This window comes from Trachurus japonicus, chromosome 22, assembly GCF_045865225.1.
Source record: "Trachurus japonicus isolate A0001 chromosome 22, Traja_1.0".
In the NCBI taxonomy this organism is placed as follows: Eukaryota; Metazoa; Chordata; class Actinopteri; order Carangiformes; family Carangidae; genus Trachurus; species Trachurus japonicus.
Genome location: NC_140928.1, coordinates 9,103,987 through 9,122,211, shown reverse-complemented (window position 1 = coordinate 9,122,211; position 18,225 = coordinate 9,103,987). Strand labels below are relative to the sequence as shown.

The 18,225-nt window shown below is 39.8% G+C and overlaps 1 protein-coding gene across 2 annotated transcripts in view; it reads right to left on the bottom strand.

Moving 5' to 3' along the window:
* The window catches only part of slc25a21 (solute carrier family 25 member 21), an 85,837-nt gene extending 71,642 nt beyond the window's left edge, over nucleotides 1-14,195 (bottom strand). Inside the window, exon 1 of one of the 2 annotated variants that reach the window (XM_085766783.1) lies at nucleotides 14,125-14,195. In XM_085766783.1, coding sequence (XP_085622909.1) covers nucleotides 14,125-14,194 — 70 coding nt within the window. In that variant the 5' untranslated portion in view covers nucleotide 14,195. Of the gene's footprint in view, nucleotides 1-12,831; nucleotides 12,853-14,124 lie in introns of those variants that run through there. The other variant, XM_085766785.1, reaches the window with a different exon arrangement.
* Between the last annotated feature and the right edge of the window lie 4,030 nt (nucleotides 14,196-18,225).

Below are 18,225 nucleotides of genomic sequence, written 5' to 3'. Positions count from 1 at the left end.
TGGGTTTGAAAATGACTTTGCTACTCCCTCAGCCCCTTTCTCTAATTGCCCCGAGGGTAATTACCTTGTCTCCTTTCCACTTAAGAAAAACCAAGAGCCATAGTGTTATTGTATCAAGTCAAAAGTAAAGTTTGCTAAAATTAGCAGAAGTAATATTTTTATAATAATTATTACAGTTGTAATAATAACAGCAGCTCCGTGTAATTAAAAATATCAATGAACTATTGAAATAAAGTGTCTAATAACTGATCAACTTACATTGTTCTATTTACCCAGCAGCTTACAGAGTGACTGAAGAACTACAGTTAAATAATCCTACATTTGACTAACAAAACATTTCCTCAAGTAATCACAATAAAAACATCTGCAAAACCGCAGCGGCCTGTGTACGATCACTCAAGACGTTTCCTCTTTAGGAAAAAAAAAGAAAAGAAAAGAAAAACCATACCATCAATTTAAAGTAAATTCTGAATATGATGGGGGGCCGTAATCGCAGAGGCCTGAGCGTGTCATTCTGCCTTCCTCCGGCTGGGGACTGATAGATTAGTGCAGAGTGCAGATTCTCCCCTGGGTGCGATATATCAGGCTGCAACGGTCCAAGTACCATTATGAAACACACCCGAGAGTACCGCAATTCAGGAAAGACCAGAACACCAATGGAGCCCTCGAAAGATTTCTTCTTGTGCGGTATAGGCAAAGGTGGAGGAAAGATTTTGACTGATAATTCCCCTTTAACCGTTACATACCACGTGAAAACCGGAAAAACACAAACTCGGGGCAGAAAAAGAAACCTCCGAGTCAGAATACAAACAGGGAACGCAACAACAAAAATAAAGTCCCCCTGTTCTGATACATATGCACCAGACTGGAGGGAGATCTGTGCCATGTCTTGAAAAGAGACAAACTCAGCTACGGTTATTGTTGGATTCGTGTCATCCTTTTGAAGACGTCAACATCAGAGCCTCGCTATAGAAACAGCTGGCAGCCTGTGTGTTCCTCCAAAGTTTCTGGGGGATTCTTATCGAGAAAGCATCTGTCAGAGCCTCTGATTACAGAGCTGCTCAGCTGAGTGCAAGCACTGTCAGACTGCTGATAACTTAACCTTCCTCCGTCCCATTTCTCGGCCACTGCTTTCCCCCTGGACCGGCTTCAAACGCTGCAGAGCTGCTGGGCCGGCGCCTTGTGTGGTCTCTGTTCTACTAAACGCATCTCAGTGTGACCTCTTGTTTTAAAACTCACACACAGGCCATAGAAAATACCGCCTGTGTCATATCTGAGTCATGATTTGGACCTTTGTGCGCAGTAAAACAATTTCAAGAATCAGTGTGCTGAATGAAGGCTTGGAGTCCTTTCAGAATAAATGTGGAGAACGTCTGCTGTGCAAGTCATTTGTGCTGATAATATTAACATTTCCAATGATACCTCTGGCAAACTAAACACAGATGTGAAGGGATTATCTCATATTTTGAGAGCTGAATGTCGCGCTTAAGTGAAATCATTTGTGCATACATGTGAAAGGATCAGCGAAGTTATCCATCTTGGTATTACCTTAAAATCCATTAAGTTCAATGTACTTGACTGCTAAATAGACCGATGGGAACAGTGCAAACTCCTAATTCAATACATTACTGAGGTGGATTAACCAAATGCAATATAGCTCACTTCTGCCCTCTAGTCACTCTGAGTCATCATTTTCATGAAATATTTGGATCAGATTTTGCTCTAAAGGCAGAACATTTTAATCCTCATTAAATAGCTGTGCAGCAAATTAATGCCAAATTTTCAAAAGTTGGACTTTTTTCTCCACATATCTTTTACTTTTCTTTTTTTTAAAACTCAAATCAAAACCAGATAATTGAGAACACACTGCAGGAGCAGGATATTTGTCCTCTTCAGGGCTGCAGCTTCACCAACTGATGAACATTAACACACTAACACACTGCTCTTTACTACAACCTGGCAGTTCCTTTACATCTCCATCCCTCGCTCTGATTTCAGACAAAATAAAGCGTTTAACTGGTGCATACCTCTAACTGTTCTTTATAGGCTCCTTCCAGATTGTGACATTTGTGTGTGCTTTGATTTCACTGCAGGACTCTTTGATTTCGAAATGATAATGAAATGGTAAACAAATTCCTAACATGACCTTTCATTCAGTTTTGTTTCTCATTATCAAATTTTTCCTCGCCGTCTGCCAGCGTCCCTCTCTTCAGTATGTCATCCTCCAACCACTCAAGATCAGAAATAATACAAAGTGTCTATAAATTTGAGCTTCCCTAATTAAAGCCTTGCCCCAGGACATGCTTGTGCATGGCCACCAGGCACGGGATGTATCCTCTGAAACGACACAAATTGGCCCATGAGCACAACAAATTACATTATGATTACTGTACTAGTCCAAATGCTGTTCATCTTGATAGAGTTAACCCAAAGTGGGCAGGCCTGTCTCCCAACTACAGAGCTAAAAGGGGAGAAAGAATTACAGTTTTTGGCTGGGGCTTACTGTAAAAACCGGTGTTGTAAATTTCCAGCTCATCCAGAGAATCACAGGGCAGACGCACACAATGCACACATCCATACACACACACACACGCGCACACACAAATACATATACACGGATACAGCTATGTAATTCAGGGTTTTTAGTTTGTCCGGTTTTGTTTTTGTTTTTTTGACAGTACTTATTATGTTTATTTATATTTCAGCGCTTACAGCAGGAGCAGGGAGGGTTTGTAATTACTGTATCTGAACTTTTGAATTGTGTATCAGATTCAGTTGGAATAACATGAGGTTTGCCTTGGCCTTGTCTTTTTTTTCAAAGATTTCCTCAAACAAAACAAAAACTATTAAACAAAAGATCAAAAACCGGTGAGCCTGAAAAATCAGCATTAGGAACGCGTCCAGCGGTTATACTTCTACCGCAGCGCAACAGACCCATGTGTCTGACCTGATACCAACAGGGCAGGAAGTTAAATGCCCAATTCGAGGCTTTTAAACACACGTCAGTGCTCATGAGGAACAAGGCAGCGGAGGATAAACAGAGGGCATGTTGCAGCTCCTGAACGGCTTAGCAGAAATTTTGAAACAGTTAATTTTTGTGTGTGTTTAAAACAATTCAAACATATTATTACATACAGAACCATGAAGGCAGTGACTTCCTATCAAACTTACAAACACCAAGATACTGACTGAGTCAGCAGGAATGACAGAGCTCTCCAGGGGAAAAGCTTGTTCCAACTGTGACTTAATTAGGAGGCTGAAGACAGGGCTGAATTTAAAAATATACACACACCATCCTGAAAACATGATCCAGACACATAACACACACACACACACACACACACACACACACACACAAGCTTAAAAATATCAATTTCCTCGGGCTCATGCATGCACAGACACACACAATTATATCCAATTTCCCGGCATAAATTTCTCACTTGAATGCACGTACACGCAAAAACAAACAAACAAACACGTGCACTTGACCATTTGGTGGCATGAAAACATAGTTCATGCACGCATAAGAAGCCATTTGCTTTGCACGAATACATAACCCATGCATGCAAAAATACACACACACACATACACACATGCATACACATTTCTCATAACTGTAAACTTTCATTTTCTTACAGGGTCACTCTTTCTTTGCCCCTTGACTACTTAGTCTGAGTGCTCAATTAACCATAGCTTGTTTAGCTGATCTCCCTCCCAGTTTTATTATTGCTGCCATGTGCTGTACTGTGTATCCCTACACTTTTTTCTTTACGAAATGTTTCAGTGATCTCAACACTTTTACGTTACATCTGTCCTCTATTCCAATTTCACTTTTTTTCAGGTTTTTGTGCTGAGCATACGACTCCATACACATGATAATGATTTATACGTGAGGAATGCTGTGGTGAAAGGTGCAGAAGACCTTTGTTTGCTGTATGAAATCATGTGATGATGCGATGAAATCCGATGAAATATTTACCGTAGTGCCACAATCTAAAATCAGCTCCGCTGAGCATCCTGCAGTGCAGTGTCCTGGTTTTAATAATTGGTAACTCTAAATAGGAGGCAATGATCCAGAGAAAACCTCCCATGTTGAGCAATCATAATTACCCTTCTGAATCCACTCTTACTATTGCACTATAATTATTACTATTATTCTAAGGAGTTGCATGTATGTCTTGTGTGTGTTGCCGTGCCTGACCATGAGATTAACAAGACCTCTATGAAAAGAGTGAGCTCTAACTTGACCAAAACAGCTGTAAATTAATGGTGTATATATAACTGAAAAATCATCTGTTCATAACTGGTTGTGTTCATCCGGTTGGAAAGCCCAGATCCTGCGGCACTTTTCTAACATTTATTACAAATAAACCAATAACCAAAACAAAATTGACAGTCCATGCTTATATTGCTTATAGGCCAATGTGTAATCACAGGGATCCTGAATCTATGCAACCTTGCATCATCATCATTACCATCATGACGATGGTCATGTCGTGGCTCATTTTGTTAAAAAGTCCATCAAAACATTCAATATTTCAGTGCTAAACTGGACGTTTCCCCAGTTTGTAGTTCATACATCTAATGTAAATGTATATTACCTTAACAGTATTACAATAAGCTATGTGTGTTCTGGCACCACATTCTTTATAGCTACTGTTTGCCTTTGTGGAAAAAACGATATTGAACTATTACTTTTAACTTGGCCCAATTACTATCAATTAAAATCAAGGGTTTATTGAACATTTATGCGCCTATTGGGTTTCTAATGATATTGAATTTAATAATAGATGCAATAATGTAATATTATATGTAATCATGTCATTAATGATGCAGTGGAGCGGCATCAAAAACCAATCACTCGCTGGACTCAGTCCCCGACTAACAACAGCTGACTCAGAAGTCACTGCAGTGCACGCGGCCTCTCTCTCTCTCTCTAGACTGACCGTGCGCGTGCGAGCTCGAGCGAGCACAATCCGGTAATTGCGCGTTGCGTCTTGGCTGGACTCACTTCAGTCTCCCTCCCCGAGGCTCGGCCTCCTCGATCCGGTCCCTCAAACTCAGCCAGTGAACCGTTTTCATAAATCATGTCATTAAGATAACGTCGGCAGCGCGGCTGGAGCTCATACATCACATCACATCACATCACAAGCCCTCACTAAATGGGACACCCGTTTTCATTTCTGTCCAGACTGTGTGCGTCAACGTAGCTGGCGCAGTGGCTCTGCTATACAGCCCTGTGCTGCATCTGCTTTCAAACGAGTCGCATATCAAAGATGAAGATGATGAGACTGAGCGGCCTCACCTGCACGGCTGAAACGTTGCTGCCTCTGGCTAATAGAGATAAACCAAGGAGGGCGTGCAGCCTGCATGCTGTGATGCTATTGTATTTTATCACACTAACAAAAATAATATGAATTGCATTTTTTAAATCTGTTTTTTTTTTTTTTTAAATGCGATTCTGAGATATTTGTGCAGTTTTAACGCTGCTCCCTTCTCACACTCGTGATTTAGCAGAAAGCCATTAGGAGCTTCTTGTTTGACTTTCTCCGACCTGCTTGACTGAGAATCCTCCTCGGCGTATATTGCTGATTGTAGCACAGGAAGTCAGCCAAACGGCAACAGCAGCATCCAAAGTCTTTTCACAGCAGAAGCGTGATCTGAGGGTTACTCACGTCTGCTCCTAACGAAAAACCCCCGTAATATTCCCCTGGGATTGATGGTTATGATGGTTATGATGGTGTGTGTGTGTGTGTGTGTGTGTGTGTGTGTGTGTGTGTGTGTGTGTGTGTGTGTGTGTGTGTGTGTGTGTGTGTGTGTGTTCGCAGACACCAACTTGAGGGATTTTTTTCCGCGGGAGTTATTCATTTGTTGCGTATTTTTGATAACACTATTTTGTATCTTAGACTCCTTATAATGTAATAAAATATAATTTAATTAATTGACGAATGATATTCTCATTCAAATATGTTTCCTCACCGCAGAAATTGTGCATTCATTATTTTATCATCACCATTTTTTAATTTTTTTTTTTTTTTTGGTCCAGTCTATTCTGGGATGCGAAACGTTTGTAGTGTATTAATTAGACCACCATTAGACTTAATGCCTGTTCGCATTCAGCTAATTTCCTATGACATTGTGATCATTCACATTTAGAGAGGAAGGTAATTAGTTGACGAAGATAATAAATCTTTGGTGTTTATTTAAGTGATGCTTGGTGTGTTTTAGTTTTTCCATATTAAATGAGGGGTTACTTTAATTATACACCCTGCAGCGGGCAATCTATCCATAAAGACACTGTAGGAATTGACTGTAAATTAATGTCTGCTATCACGAAACTGATCATTGGCCATATTTCTAATAATCGATGCAGCATCTTCTTCTGACGTTTAAAAAGCTTATGTCAGAAAAGAAACGCCGCCGCCTCGCCTCCGCCTCGGTGGTAAATCCTGGCCTGCAGTTCAGAGACAGACACGCATAAAAAGAAGCACAGAGAACAAAAGACAGATGTGTCCGGTTAAGTAGCCATCCTTCACCACTATCATGGCTCATTTTAAACAAGCCATCCACGACCCCCACGCACGGACATGTGTCTGTCAAGGATGGAACAGAAAATGTAAATGGGCGCTATTTAATGCGAGCCAAAGCACACATTAAAATATGAAGGACGTGAGCCTCCGCATGCCCTCCAAGACTGAGACCAAAAAAAAAAGAAAAAGAAAGAAAGATGGGGAGGTAGAAGGAGCTGATTTAGAGGAACAGGCCAAGAAGCACCCCATCCAGAATCAACATTACTTCAAACATGAGGTCATCTAAACATCTGTCTACAACATGTCCGCCGGGAGTTCAATCAAAGCCCCGCTGAAACGTGTGCAATTGTTTCTGGAAATAAATATTAGGCCTAATTCGCCTGTGATTGGTGCAGCCACTCGGGAATCGCGGAGAGGAAAAAAAACACTCATTGCTAAGTGCAGTCTCTCTGTCAATGGATAACCCCCCTCACCCTCCCACCCCCCTGCACACATGTTCATGCATTTGTTTGACTGTATTTATTTGATTTCTCCTCTCCTCTTTTCTTCCTCTCCTTCATTTAGGCTAAGTGGCTTTATTTGTTCTTTCCCGACTGATTTCAGGTTCACTGTTTAAAACCAATTAAAGCAGGAGAGCTGCGGTGCAGCCCGAGCGAGGCTCTGACAGTCTGGAGGCAGAGCCGCAGTAATCACACGCAGGGCGTCTGTCTCATGTCGTTACAGTCCATTTGCTGGAGACGGATCGATTTACTCATGGAGTTTAAAAAAACGCAACTAGCAAGGAAATAACAAAGGACTTAGAGAAAACATTACAGCAGGGGACGTGTAACTAGATAGATTTTCATTTTCTGATCTTAAATTTGCTTCGCTGCGCATTCAATCATAATGACATTATTATTTTAATGACTATTTTCTGCCTCTGCATGCGTCCATCATTTAAATCCACTTCACCGTTTGTTTCTTTTTCAAAACAGCACACCGTCCACTCTGCAGGGCACCAATCCATCACTACTGTCTCCATGTTTGCTTAAACTGAAACATAGCCACCTAAAAAGGTTGTAACATCCCTTTACCGTAAAAAAGACATGCAACATGAAACTACTGCCACCTCGTGGGCAAAAAACGAATGGACGGCGACATCAAAAAGGTTTTGTTTGACCAGCACACACAAACCTAACTATCCAATAAAACAGTGTCTCTGGACCTTTAGGGTTGAAATTAAGTTTCACTAACAATAAATCAGAAGAGTTTTTAAGATTAAATGATTACTCATTAGGTAGGTTGTATGAAATATGAGCCAAAAACAGTGAATATCCCCATCAGCCAACAGGTGATGTCGTTTCATGTCAAGAATGAAAATAAAAATAATCAAATCAAATTCATTTCAGAGGCTACAGTCTCCAAACACTCGGCTTTGACCATTACTGCTAATAAGTTTGTTTCCATCATTTATCAAAACAGTTGCAGATAATATTTCTTTCTATCAGTCAACTAATGGTTTCAGCTCTCAATCACAGCGGTACAAATAACAAATAAATTTGATCTGTAAAACTGTTATATTATCTATTTTTAAAATATTCATATGGGAAACAAGGGGTAAAGCTAATCAATATTTATACAAAGAAAATTGATTGTGCAAATTTATTTGTCACATACACAATTACACATCGTACAATGTGCAGTGAAATGTGTTTTATTGTGCCTGCTTCTGGAAATAATAAAATAGAAAGAGTGAGATATAACATTATAAAATATATAGTAATATGAAAAAGCACATATATTGTTGCATAATTATAAGTACTATACTATATATGTTCATAAAGTGAGAGTGTGCTGATGTTGAGAGTCCAAAAGTTGAAAAAGTTACTGCTCAGAGTTGGCCAATTACCCGTGTAGTAAACGCCCCAGATTTCCTGGTACCTCACAATTACAAATCGGTAACACAAGAATAATAAAAGCATAAAAAAGTAAATAAAACACTAAATTCAATGATCAAAAAAAGTCAATAAAGTGTTTTTTCTCAGTCGGCCGATGCCGTATTCCAACAGGCACTCTGGCTTTACACAAACCATCAGTGTAACACAGCGAGAGTGAATAAGCTCCTCACAGCTCGTCTGCACAGCGAGGTGGAGCTCACTGACCTCTCAGAAAGGTAAGACACACTGAGCTCAGAGGACTTAACAATGCAGCTTTCTCACCCTGAACTGATGTCTATGACCAGGCGGCACATAAATTAGGACACGTCTCTCTCCATCCTCGTTAAAAGCGAATCTATGTGAGAAAAAAAAAATGTTATGGAGAAACACTGAGGTCCATTCTGCTGCGGTATAAAAACCTGAGTCCTCTGCACGCTCCCGTCAACCCCCGGTGAGGACAGACAGGAGCCCCACGGCCTCTGGATGTGGGGTTCAGGATAGCAGGTTGTCAGGCCCACGGGGCTCATCATGACACATAAACAGACAGGGACAAGCTGCAATGCACAAGTCCATAGTGACACGCAGGTTCTCATAAAAAAATATCACCTGAAACAACTCATATCCTGAGCACTTCACACTTCAACTATCCGAGTTAATTAAAATAAAATAAAAAACATTCACTACCAGAGTAAAGGTTATCTGCTTTCTTCTTGCCAGCATTATTTGCAACATCAAAGAGAATAATAGAGCCGATTCCCACTTCTGATGCCAGTGAAATGGAGCAGCAGTAATTAGTCAATTGATTGACACATAAAACTTTTTTTTGGTCATCAATTAATTATATCAGTGCTTTTTCCTCTTAAGCCAAAGTACCCAGCAGCATATAGTTCCAGCTGTCCTTTGACAGGATTTGCTTCTTTTCTCTAAATGCAAATTGCATTTTTGGACTGTTGGTCAAACAAAACAATCAGGGACTGAGGGACACGTTTCCCCAATCCTGACTGTGACAGTTTGGTCTACAATGAAATTTGTAAATTGCAATTATACAGTACATAAAATGTCCCATTCTTCGTTTTACCAAAACAGCACAGTGAAAAGGGTTTTGTCATGAGACAAGTGAACTCTTGGCCCCAAGGCCAGACATTCAGCCTGTTATCTCTGTCTGTGCACATAGCACAACAGTCAGATAACACTGCTTAGACCTACTACTGCTGGCAGCTACTGATACTCCTTCTTAAATAAACTATTACAAGTGAGCAAAGTAAATATTGGACCTTTGTAATGACGAGGCAAACGTTTGGCTGTGAAACACCCAGAATACACCGTACAAGCTGAGTAAGTTTTGACTTATGATATTCTTGAAGCTGGAAAAAATCTTTGATGGTATGGTATCCGATATCCTTGACACGCGACTTAAATGAACTGCACTTACACCACACTTTTCTATGTCTGATCAGTGATCAAACACTATAACTGCTTTACAATGCTTGCCATATTCACCTATTCACTCACAGGTTCATTCACCACAAACATACATTCGTACACTTATGCAACAACCATGAGGGGTCAATATCCTGCCCAGGGACACTTTGACATGCAGACTGGAGAGACCAAACCAGCGAGCCTCTAATTTGGGGGATGACAGGCTCCTCTCTGCCTCTTGAGCCACAGCCTCCCCCCTTAATACTGGGAGTCAAACAAATTTCTCCTGGCTCTAACACTGATTACAGTTAGATAGTGACATATTCAGTTTGGAGAAGCTGTCATTTATGCAAAATAAGATTATCCTCTATCAGTAACCACAGGAAGTGTAGCAACAATGCCATGGTATCTGAACACCTCCTCAACCAAACGAAAGCAGTCCCGTTTTCATAAGAGCGCGACAGAACAGAGAACCAAGAGAAATGTTGTGGTGGATAAAACAAGAAAAGAAGAAATGTTCTGGGCTTCACTGGCAGCACCAGTGGTCGATGGAAGGAAGCACTTAGACTTTGCCACAAACCAAATTGAGAAAGTGACTTCTTGCACATTTGTTGAATAACTGGTATTGATTATAGTCATTTTTTTGTGTGACGGGATGTAGAATGATGTTTTATGACCATAAATGTACACCATACCACTAGGAATACTACAAACCACTACTAACAATACACTTCAAAGTTAAGATTTACAATTTGTTATTGTGATTTCTGAAGATAAAAACAATATATATCAAGGACAGAAGGACACATATGGACAAAAAGACAAAAGCCAACCCTCAGTCAATGTTGATCAGCTTGGTGAGTTAAGCACAGCAACAACACTGAGAATAAAAACATGAGGAAATGTTTTGTGGCTCTTATTGGTTACAGCTGTTGGCTCGTTCAGCTTGAAAACAAAAACTGACACAATAAATATGTGCTAGTCACAAATACTTTGGGTAAGATTACAGGAACATCCCATTTGTTTCTCCATGAAGCATTTGACTGCAAAACCAACACTTCACTCCAACAGAACAGTCAGCAGGTATGAGGTGCTTAATGATGTCATGTATGAAATCCTAACTCAATACTTTATTAACTTAAGGATCAAAGATCCAGTTCTGATGATACAAGTGTCACAAAAGCAGTAAAAGACTTTTCTAAATGAAACTTTTTTACTAGAATAATTATCATTAGTCTGAAGGACAACTATGCAAGTAAAGCAGCCACTATCACATTCACTCCACAAATACAAAACATCCTGGAAGTCACCGAAGCAGTCACCGAGCTGCACATCCAGTTCTGGATAATTTGACAGTAGATGTTTTTAAAAGGGTAAATGGTTACTCATTTGCAAAGACAAGACACCCCATGTAAAAACTCAACGACCTTTCATACCAGCAGACAACAACAGAAATATTTTCAACTGGCAACTGTATATTGTTTGTGAACTAATGTGCTGCCTATCAATTTATCCTTCTACAAAACAGATATTAAAACTTACAAAGAAACACCGCTATAATCTTATTCTTGCACAAGATGAGGAATGTAAAATTAACCATGAACTCTGACTTTGGTTTACAGTCCTGCACATAATGTGCTTGGTACAAGAGTTTTACATGAGAGCACTTTGTTTCATGCAATCAACATCTGTTTACTGTTAGGATTTTTTAATAGAGTTTTAGTCGACGGTTTTTTTATATGAGACATATGCAGCACAATAGATAGGATGATGCAACTATTCGATTTTTTGCTAATTGCAGTTCAGCGGCACATGCCCCCACTGCACTGTGCAGGCATGTAATAACTCTTTCCACATGTCATATTTACACAAAGTCAAGTTTGTTGCGGGTGAGTCCAGTGACACTGCCATTTTATTTTGCAACCTTCATGAAAGAGGAATTTAATGCAGGGCTAGGATGAGCTAAGGGCACCTAATGAACTGAACTATACCCTCCAGGCACTGTGTCTAACACATGTTTCAAATTTAGGTTTTCTTTATCTCTAACGCCTAATGAAGGTGACTGCCATAGACTTCAGGTGGGCGTTTTTCTTCCAATGTCACATTAAATTGTCGTCAGGATATTCTTCTAACTTCCTTCTCTGTCTTTAACCATCTTGTTCACCAAACAGGACCTGGCACTAGGCATCTCAGTTTCATTATGCAATGTTAGTTAAACTTAAGTCAGGGAGTGAGGGAAGGCAGGAGTTTCTGTAAAGGTGAAACTTGTAAAGTGACGCACAGCAGCGAGAGGAATGACTACTGCTCACTTCCCGGTTAGGCACATCCCCTTTTCCTGTATGGAGTTCAATCTGTATTGTAGCGGCGGGAGCAGTGTTGCCAGGTTTGACTGACAAAAACCCGCCCGAGGGTTGTAAGAGTAGCTCAGTTATAATTGTTTTCATTAAAATACGTAGGTGCTTGTTTACATGTGGGGGAAATGAAATATACCAAGTTCACTACGCGCAGTTATAGCTTATATTTACCACTGCAAGATCTGACAACAACAATCAATAAATTCTTTGAAACTGAAGAAAACTGGAAAAGGCAATGATTTTCCTGCACATTTTGGTATTATACACTACAAAGTGCCAAACTTCACTGATTTTATATTGCAGAGGTTTTCCACAATGTCTCAGTTTGCTCTCCGGTAGATGTGTTTGTGAGGCCTGTACAGGTGTTCTCCAACAGGTGGTAGTCTAAGTTACCAGTAATTAAGTTACAAAAAACGTGTAGTCGGTACAGTCAGTAAGCTGTGAAAAAGTATTTCACAAGTCCACTAAACAACCACCAGGTGCAGCCAAGCAGGTAGATAACCAAAAAGCTAACACAGGTGAAAATGATTTCCTCATTGAAAATGCATTTCTAGTTTTTGATATTGCTGCATAGCCTTAGCATTAGCATTACAGCAGCTGTTCACTTACCAGTCTAGAAGATACGTCGTGACTTCAGCATGAGGTTTCATTCTTTTAAATCTGCAAAGTCTCTTTTTTTCCAGCGGTGAAAAGCAACGCCAATGTTGACCCTTGACGCGTCTCTAAAAGTTAGCCGCCATGTCTCCAGCAACTCACTGCAATATGTCCATTATGTCCTGAAGCGTTGTCGTATTGTGATATAACCTCTTGTCTTGTAAAAACATTGACTGTCGAAGCTCTCCTCAAACGATAATCATGAACAGTGTTGGTTTTTAACTTAAAAATAAATAAATACCCCATCAACATCCAAACCAAACAAACTGTTGAATGTGGCGCCTTAATCCTTCTTCGCTCCCCGCCCTCAGAGTGCGTCACAGCCGCTGTGAGCTCAGTGCTGCCACCGGTGGCCGAGAGCTGCAGTGCAACAATACTGACGTGAAAACGTGGCTACAAGACGTTCAGCGGCAGCAGCAGGTCCGTAAGAAAAGTAGAAACTCGAAGTATTTTTTCACCTATGGAAATAATAAGCATCTAAAACTTAATTTAACGCAGCTTTTTTTTCTTCAAATCTCTTAACAAACTACCATGGAGATTGATGTCTTATGGCTGTGGTAGAGCAGGACAACATGAACTTTCAGCTGACACAGAAATATTTTTAATAGCCTATTATGTCAGTATTGACAAGACTCTCAATGAACTATCTTGTGGAAATTATTAATATGGCGTCCCTAGTAAAGTGTATTTTGTTATTCCAAATTGAAATACACAGTTAAAATCAAAACAATCAATAGTTTTTATATTACATATCGACATTTTTTTTAGTCTAGTCCGGTCTAGTCTAGTTGAAGTCATATGTCAAAATGATCTCTTACATAATTTCCTTGCTTTGGGTTAAATTATTACAGTGAATCCTCTACAGACAGTAGTGCGCATGTGCAAAGGAAGTTTCTATCTGACATTTCCTCGTGAAGCAGAGCACACATGTAGGAGGGGGCAGAACTATCTTGGTAACATTTTGGATCTTTGATCCAGAGACCTTCCGCTGTAGACACAACTTTAATCGCGTGTCAATCAACCACGCTTGTGTGATCACCGCCAGAAACATTTTGTCCCGGGTCTGTGGGAAACTCTTTGAAGGAGGGTGCGACTACCTTTTTTGCATATTGGGCAACATGTGGCTGTGTGATCCGCTCACCGAGCAGCACGCAGCTCTCCGGACTATTGCGTAATATGAATCATTTGGGTTTGTTTGATTTTTTTTTCTTTTGTGGGCAGAAGTTAAACAATAGTTGTTGGACTTACCAGCGGATCCACCGGCGATGATCTGATGGGAGGCTTCCCGGAGCATGCTCTGCGGCTTTTTGGCTGTCATTGTTTCACTGTGTCAGGTCCCTACCACAGAAAACATGTGAGATACAGCTGTTGCAAGCTTTTACGACACCCAGTCTTATGTAAACAGACCACTTTTGAGTTCTTATCGTGTCATATCGTGCTTCAGTGCCTGCGAACACACAATTAACCGACCTGTCCTTCCTTCCCCTTGCCGTGCTGTGAGTGCAGTCTCTCGGTTTCACTTGAGGCTGGTCCCGCCGGGTTCAGTCAGTTTGAGTGCGCCGACGCTGGAGAAGGAGCTAGCGCAGCACTGATATCTCTCCGAGTGCTCCTAGTGCTAGGCTAGGCTAGGCTAATGTGGAATCAATTACCAGCAACAAGCTGGTTCACATGCACCCTCCCACTGCCCTACAGCTATGAGGAGTATGCATACTGTAAATAACAAACAGATAAACTCTTAACCCAACCACCCCTACCCCTCCCCCCACCCCACCCTTATGATATGATCAAACAATAAAGAGCACATAGGTTGGTTTACTTATCAATACTGTTGAAGCAAACAATGAATAAATAGCTACACTATGACAGTGTTTTTGATGTTTTTTGTACAACTGTGAATTTACATTAAAGGCTAATGCAGTGGTAGAGAGAAACTAATTTACGCAACTATTTTAATATCATGACAATAGGCTACTTTTTACTCTTGGTAGGCTACTACATTGATCTCAAAACTGTATTGACTAGTTACTTTATATATTATCAACATGTTATATTGCATAGCATGAGCAGCAGTGTTGTGCTGAATAAGGGGATGCAGTTTACAGTATGTCTGCCTGAGGTGTAGGCCTACTTCTATTTTTGATACTCTTATACATTTCTGCTTGTTTTTATTTTGAATGCAAAACTTTTACTTGTAGCCTACCAGAGTATTTACTGTATATTGAGTGGTATTACTTTTACATAAGTCAAAGATATGCACCTCTGGATTGTAGTCCACGGGGTCAGAAGGTCACTAGGTCAGTAGATCAGTACAAATGCAACTGATCAAATAAACGTGCTGTCTATGGAATTTGAACTGTAGCTGTACAAAGGTTGAACAAACAACAGAGTGCTACTGCAGATTAACTATTATTTTCATTATTGATTATCTCGTTTAATCACTTTTTTTGGATTACAAATGCCACTAATTGCTCCCCCAAGGAGATATTACAATATTGATTGTTTTGTTGTTCAAACACACAATTATGCTGTCATCCTTGACAGCACTCTATCATTCAAATCTCACATCAATAACACCACTCGGGCTGCCTACTTTCATCTACGTAATATCAATCGACTCCGTCCCTCCCTCACTCCCAACACCGCCTCCATCCTTGTCCACAGCCTCGTCACCTCCCGTCTTGATTATTGCAACTCTCTCCTCTTCGGTCTTCCGCACAAGTCTCTCCATAAGCTTCAACTGGTTCAAAACTCCGCTGCACGTATCATCACCAAAACCCCTTCTTCCCACCATATCACTCCCATCCTACAGCAACTTCACTGGCTCATTACATTACGAATCCAATTCAAAATCCTTCTGTATACTTTCAAAGCTATCCACAACCTCGCCCCTCCATACTTGTCTGATCTTCTCCACATTGCCACTCCAGCACGCTCCCTCAGATCTTCCTCCTCTCTCCACCTCACTGTGCCCCCTGCTCTCCTCAGCACCATGGGGAGCAGAGCTTTCAGTCGCTCTGCTCCCCGACTCTGGAATTCTTTACCATCTCACATCCGTAACATTGACTCTCTCCCTCTTTTCAAAACAAAAATCAAAACCCACCCCTCACCCTAACACTTCCCTTCCCTTTTATTCTGCACAGTTTTTTTATTTGTTCTTTTCATTATTCATTCTTACTGATGTGTTTATTGTTGTTTATTCTGTGCTTTTTAATGTTGTTTATTCTGTGCTCTTGTGTTTTGGTATTGTTTATTGATGATTTATTCTGTGTCTTGGTGCTTGATGATTTTAACTGCTGTAAAGTGTCCTTGAGTGGCGTGAAAGGCGCTTTCTAAATAAAATGTATTATTATTATTATTATTATATCCAGCTGTTCCTTACTATTGCTAATTTTAACAGCTTTAAGTTCATCACCAACCTCTACAATGTAATGATCTAGACCTAAACCTTTGTAAAAATCGGTTTCACCCTGACTTACTGCAATAAAAAAATGTGGTTTATATGCTTTAACAGTTAAAGCATGTGTAAAAGTAATACAGTTTTATACATAATACTCTTAATTGGACTTATATATTTGATGATTGAAATACATTTTGTTCATACATTTGCACTTTTACTTTTCTAAGATGTTCATAGCAGTTTTTTTACACTACGACTTTTATCTTTCTATCAATACAGAACCGTATCACCACATTAACTGACAATAAAATGTAAAATAAAGTATTATAAACATATCTTGAATGAAAGGCCTTTGTGAACTTATTCTGGAATAAGCCATCACATTGGAGACCTGTGAGAAAGAACACATGGCTTTTTATAATATGCACACACATCCCTCTGTATTAATGCACTATTCAAGGTAAATATTGTTTTTCAAGTCATATTTCATATAACATGAATAGTAGCCAGCAAAATAATGTAAGGGATTATTGTGCGGGTAACACACTTCTGATGTATACCACAACACTGGAATCTTTTACTTTAGATTCAGTTTGATTTAAGCTCTTATAAAGCACGTGGCACAAGCAGCGCTGCACTGTGGAAAGATGACAGAAGTTATTTTCTTTTTTGATGAGCAGTGAAGGCACGCAGGACTTCAGCAGTGAGCCCTATAACGAGCATTTCATTTAGTATAAGAGCAGCCATGGAACAACAAGAGCTTCAGACGAGCTATAAAAATGTGGGATTTACAGCATATATTTGGCAGGAAAATGCCATTACCACTCTGACCCCCTTGGATAAGAAAAAGCAGAAACAGCTTCCACCCCTACAACCTCAACTCCAGTAAAACATGCAGACTGGGCAGGCTGTGTACAACCAGCACAGACGCTAAGTATTTACTTTATGGATGTGTTGAATGAGAGAAGAAGTTTTTTAGTGACATAGTGTGTAGAACCAGTGTTCCTTATTTCTCTAAGAGGAGCCTTGACTGAAATATTAATTTTGTTGCTATTGCATAAACCCTGTGTTTCCTGAACATATTATACTTACTGGCAAAATGTGTTTTGTAAAGGAAAACCAGTACCACTTTTTCTTTCCAGCACTATGAGAACAGGCCAAGAAAATGACTGATGCATTCAAGGACCAAGATTATTTTGAGAGGCATTATAAAAAACATGGCTGCGTTTTTTGTTATCGCTGAGAAGCATACCCACTTTGTTTTCAACTACCTGCTACACAAAGGCAGATCCGTGAGTAAAAGTAGTAACACACACTGCGTAATTATACAGTCAATTCATTCAAAATAAGACCAAAGTAAAAGTCTTTAAAGTATATACAAGTCTGTAAAGTATTCAAAGTACGGTAAAGCAGTAGAATTCATATTTTACAACAAAACCTATGGAACTGTATCATTCATCAATTAGTTGCTGTTTTCCACATGTCTGATTGTTTGATGTCAGCATAATAGTTACACAAAAAGTTGTGAACCAGTTTGCACTGGACTTGGTGGTGGGATGGAGAACACATTTCGAGGCAGATCATGATTTAAACTTGTAAATTTGATTTTTAATCCCTCTGAAGTCTGGTCCATATTGTTTGTCATTGGCCTCAGGAGAGGCCTGTGCTCTCCGAGTGTCCTGTTAAGATTTTTTATTGTTAGGAGTGGATATTGCATTTATTTGTTATACTGTGATTTAGATCAGTATGGGAAAAACACAGAAGAATATTAGGCTCATTTTATTATAATGTAACTGTTTGAAGCTAACACCTCAGCTGCTGTGAGCATTAAATCATATTTTAGCAGATCATTTTGTAAAAACTTACAGGTTACTTTTTGGATTATATAGTTTGAATAAAACATGGATAGACGTAGTCTGGTTAAGTAGGCCTACAGGTTCTTTAAATTTGAC